At 50.6% G+C, this 4865-nt stretch overlaps 1 protein-coding gene across 1 annotated transcript; it reads left to right on the top strand.

Annotated features, from left to right (window-relative positions):
- Positions 1-2372: 2372 nt before the first annotated feature.
- NGA_0478200 (methyltransferase family) lies at positions 2373-4214 on the top strand (the record flags this gene model as incomplete). The annotated part of the gene is made up of 6 exons (XM_005853740.1): positions 2373-2600; positions 2713-2884; positions 2991-3148; positions 3231-3389; positions 3451-3545; positions 3836-4214. 6 exons carry the CDS (start codon positions 2373-2375, stop codon positions 4212-4214), a joined length of 1191 nt encoding a protein of 396 aa, XP_005853802.1.
- Between the last annotated feature and the right edge of the window lie 651 nt (positions 4215-4865).

Below are 4865 nucleotides of genomic sequence, written 5' to 3'. Positions count from 1 at the left end.
CCCCCCCCCTCCGGGGGGATCGCACATGCATCTCACTTTCTCTCACCGGCGTCCATGACAATGTAGGACTTTCAAGCACAACCATACACATATTAAATTTAATGCAAAGCACCGAGCCTAGTTGGTCTACCTATAATGATGCACGACAGCAATTTAGAGGTGCCAGCTGAGGCTTTCTTCCTCCGTTGAGAAGCATGCGCAGTAACGTATGGAGAAGCCAAGTCGGACACATTCGGGTCCATGGACAATGCAAAAGGTTATGGCAAACATAGCTGAAATTTATTTGTAGTGTATTGCACTTTAGATAAGCCGAAGCCTTCCGTTCTGGTGTGTTCGGGACTTCATGATCAATCCCGGTTTGACTTTGCGAGGGTCCTCCCGTTTGATTCTTAAACCACCACCGTAGGCCTATTTTTTCCCCATGCAGAGTACACGAGCGGCTACATTGACCCCTGAACAATTGATAGGGAAGTTTGATACGCGCTGTCAGCTTCAGCTTTTGTCATTCACGAAAGGCTTGCGCCTTAAACGGCACCGCAGGCTTCGTCAACAACTCGCACGTAGTATAGAACACTATAGGCTTCGACCAGTTTGTCGATTTTCCCCTACTTTTTCAACGAGAACTAGCCCGCTCCTCTTTCTGTCGCAGAGACTGCCATCTTGCTTCCCACATGCGCTGCAACCCGAGTAAATCGTGGCGCATGTCTTTCAAAGTGCTTTCAACATCTAAGCGGCTTTCCTGTCTCCGCAAAATGCTTTCGCCTGGAAAGAATTGATGCAGAAGGTTCCGGTACATTTCCAGTACCTCGTCAATTTCGTCCTGCATATTTATTATGAGAGTTGTGGCGATATGCTCAACAACCTCGAGGATGATTATTTTTAGCGTTGACCGAACGATGTGTGATTTGCTCTGAAGCAGTAGGGCCATTAACGGAGACTGTAGACTGATCCTTGCTGAAAAATGACTGGTGGTTTTCACGCCTTCTTGTTGTAGTCCTTCGAGCGGCGAGTCACAGAGGGTAGCCGTTGGTTGGTCTCGGACAATGGCTGAAGAAGGGGCTTGGGATGCCTTTGTTGCCTTATTCATGTAGCGTATCGGGTCAAAACCTGCAAGTGTACGAGAGTCGATTTCTCGTGACTGCGCATGCCCACTGTTTTTTAATTCGTCGATTTTATTGCTGATTATGTTCGCCCTATAAGGTGGACAAGAGTGACAATCTCTCCACCAATTGATCAACAGGCCACCAAGAAGATAAAGTGCAACAACAGTCCACATCCAATTAATAAAATGCGAAAGTTCATAAGGATATCCTCGAATTTGATCCCTTTGGTTCCTGCGACTTTCAGAGCCTCTGCGGTTATGTCTCTCTTCCTGTCGCTGTACGAGGGACTTGCGATTGCGAGGATGCAAACGACGAGATGAAGAGACTTCTTCCTTTGGAGATCCCATGTCTTCGGCAAATACGCACCGCGATGGTACTTGTTTCGATTGTTGTGTCGCATCACGGTGCTGCTTGGAAGACAAAGGTGGACAGCGCGCCGAGGCAATCCGAGAAGAAGTTCTTGCCCGCATTGGAGCTCGCGGACTATGACCAGCTTCAAAAACGGGAACCTTGAGGTACCAAGTCAAAATTTTGTTCAATGTAGAGCTTGGAAAAGATTTGTTCTTCATCCAGTTAACGCATGCATTCCAACTGCTATCTCCGTGCAACGAAGGAACCAAAACTGTCTAGCACGTCAATGTAGAGGAAGTATCCTGTGGAGCCGAAAAATAATCAAACATGGATTAATAACGTTCATATTTGGTTTCGGAAAACAGGTGGTGGACATGGAAATGGCATCACCAACACACGACCCAAAGAAAGTAATAGCATTTTCTTGTCCGGGGAGGTTATTGTTTGTTTCTTGAAGACAGCTGACTTCGCACTCGGTAGTTGGCTTTCAAAAATGACCTCATTTCCACGTTCGAGTGATTGAAAGAGATGAGTCCATAGACCTGCCTAAACCTCGCATGTCATGCCTGTGAGGCCTAAATTTCTAATCTTGTACTGACCTGTCCATACTCACGGCACATTTGGCTCTTCTTATCAAAGGCATGGCCATATTTGAAAATGTCTAATCGGGTTTCTAGCCCGGCTAGCATGACGTCTCCATTTCCTCTACGATTTACGGCAGCGGCTCTTAAATCTTTTGCACGTCCTCGTGTCAAGATCTTTATATTATGGGCTTTCGTATTTTTTGGCGGAATTCAAGGGTGGTTATGGTGGGGGCTCGATGCCAGCGCGAGCATGCCTGTCGGCAGTCTCTTTTTGTCCTCCAGCCTCCCAAGCCCTCCCTTGCCTAAACCGAACCAAAGTAATCCTTGTAAGAGCATGCATCAAAATCTATTTGACGCTCAACAGACTCAGCTTAAATTCTGCGAGTCAACTCCTTTACGGGAAGATGCTTCAAGCCCTTCTTCGCCGCGCTATTTGCAAGCTCTCAGGCTCACGTGCCCGCTCAGCGCCCTCTCCTTAGGGAATCGACAAAGGACTATTACACAGTGGGTTGCGGAAAAAGATAGGAATGTGACTTTGTTTGGTTATGCGGAGAAAGACAAGGTGAAGTAACGGGGAAAAAGAGGGCCATGGGCCTCGGCGTGCTCGAAGAGGGGGAACATTTTCGCAGGCAATGCTTCCAACGTCCACTCATTTATTTCACCGTCTTTCCCAGGTGAGTCGAGACATCGCCATGCATGGCTACTGGGAGATGGAAAACATGTCCGTCCTCCTTCTCCTTCTCGAGCGAGCACGCTGGCAGCGGCGGGAGTGGCGGCATCCGGAGTCTCCTTCCCGCCCGCCCCGTCGGGATGAGCTCGTCATGTTGGACGTTGGAGGGAATCTGGGTGAGTCTTAGAGAGTCAATGAAATATCAAGGCTGGTTCTGACCCTCACATGTTAGGCTTACCTCTGTCTTCCCCCTTCTGCCTTCCCTCTCTCCCTTCCCCCCAGGTGCATACACACTATGCCTCGCGACAGCCGGCTTCCGCGTCCTGACTTTCGAAGCCATGCGCCGCAATATTCAAGCCATCCGCGAAGGCATTTGTCGCAATTCAGGGCTGAAAGAGAGAGTGATCCTGTTGGAAAAGGGCTTAGCTGAGAAGGAGGAGGTGCGTGAGAAGTCAGCAACTGCTTCAAGATATGCACCCCACGAGCATAGCCTCATTCGATATCGGTATGAATCTGTATTAGAGCAGGCCTTCCTCCCTTTCTCGCACTTTTGACTTCCTTCCCGTTCCCACGGCGCAATCTTCTCAACCTCAGACGTGTACGCTGGTAGTGGACAAGGAGAATATCGGCGACGGGATCACGCGATGCCAAGGCCAGGGCGTGAGCCTCGGTTCGGAGGAGGTAAGTCAATGGAGTGGGAAGGAAAGATGGAGAGACGCTCATACGTATCTCGTTTTGCCAGGTCAGAGAAGACGCCATTCAAGTCACGACTTTGGATCGCGCTCTCTACTGCCCACAAAGCAGCCGTGACGCTGTGCCCTCTTTTTACACAGGCCGGTGGGTTCCCACCTGCTTTCTTTCCTTCGTTCCCTTTCTCCATCCCCTTTCTCTTCCCTCCCTTTCCGTCGCTTTCCTTTATCCGAGTTACCCGTTCTCCCCCACGATGTGTCGCCATCCAGATATGAAGGGGAACAAGTGTCATTATATTGGCTTCTAAGTCGAAGCTTATGAAAGGGCGACATCTCCACAAAGCCATGGATTTCACACGGAAACCAGCTGACAAATTCTTCTTTCTTTCCTGGCCATTTTCCCTCTTCCCCCCTTCCCCTTTACCTGCCCGCCCCTAGACCCGCGGCACTGAAAATGGACGTGGAAGGCTTCGAAATGCTGGTGGTACAGGGGGGCCAAGGGTTCTTGAATACCTCGGACCTGGCAGTAGTCCTCCACGAGAACGGCCACATGCCCTTCGAGAAGCGTAAGTATCTGCTGGAATACTTTGTGGACCGGGGGTACGTCTTTCTCTGCCCCGAAGAGATGTACGAGTGGGTAGACGGGCGGGGAGGGAAGAGAGGGAGAAAGAGAAAAGTACCCAAAATCGAGGCCTTCGCGGAATTCGACGAACGGATTTTTGACTGCTGGGACATTGCCTGGGTGAAGAAGGAGGATGTGGAAGTGGAGGCCCCCCGCGGGGGGCGAGGGCAGCGATACTGGCTCCTGTTGGACTGACGGGAAGAGTGATCGGGCAAGGCCATGCCAAGAGAGAGAAATAGTCGAGGGAGGTCGGCCTCCTTTCCCCCACTTTGGTCTCCTATTTCTATTCTCCCCGACTTTCTTGGGGGTTCCGGCTGAGTGTTCGGGCTGGCTAAAGACGGCCTTGGAAAAGCGCGCGGGGAGAAATATGAACCCCGTTCTCGGCTTTTTTGAAAGAAAAATAATGTTGCTGGAATGATTCCAACCAAAAAAATTAAAAAAACACGTGGGCTGCATTTTGATCTTTTTTTCTCGACTACATACATTACATAGCCTAAGGACGTGCGCCACTTTAATCCTCGCGTCTCAGCACCACTTCCTTCTCCTATACGGCCACGTCAATCCCCCTTGCCCCCTCCTCGACCCTCCTTTCACTTTCCCCCGCCTCTTTGAACCCGCTGCAACAGACTCTCCAAGGCAATGGGCGCAAAGCCTCCCTCCTCTTTGTCCTCCCCCCGCCCCTCCCGCTGTCGGTTGCCCCCGCTCAAGTCGGCGAAGACCACGTCATTGTCCAGGTAGACGGAGAGCCCGCCGAAGGAATACACCTGATCGATCGGAGAAAAACGGCCAAGGCAACACGCGCTGAAACGCCTCATCCTTTCATACTCTGCCTCCCATCCTGTATTC

Source organism: Nannochloropsis gaditana (assembly GCF_000240725.1).
Source record: "Nannochloropsis gaditana CCMP526 unplaced genomic scaffold scaffold757, whole genome shotgun sequence".
NCBI classification, from domain to species: Eukaryota; class Eustigmatophyceae; order Eustigmatales; family Monodopsidaceae; genus Microchloropsis; species Microchloropsis gaditana.
Note: the sequence above shows the minus strand (reverse complement) of the source record. Positions and strands in the feature narration are given on the sequence as shown.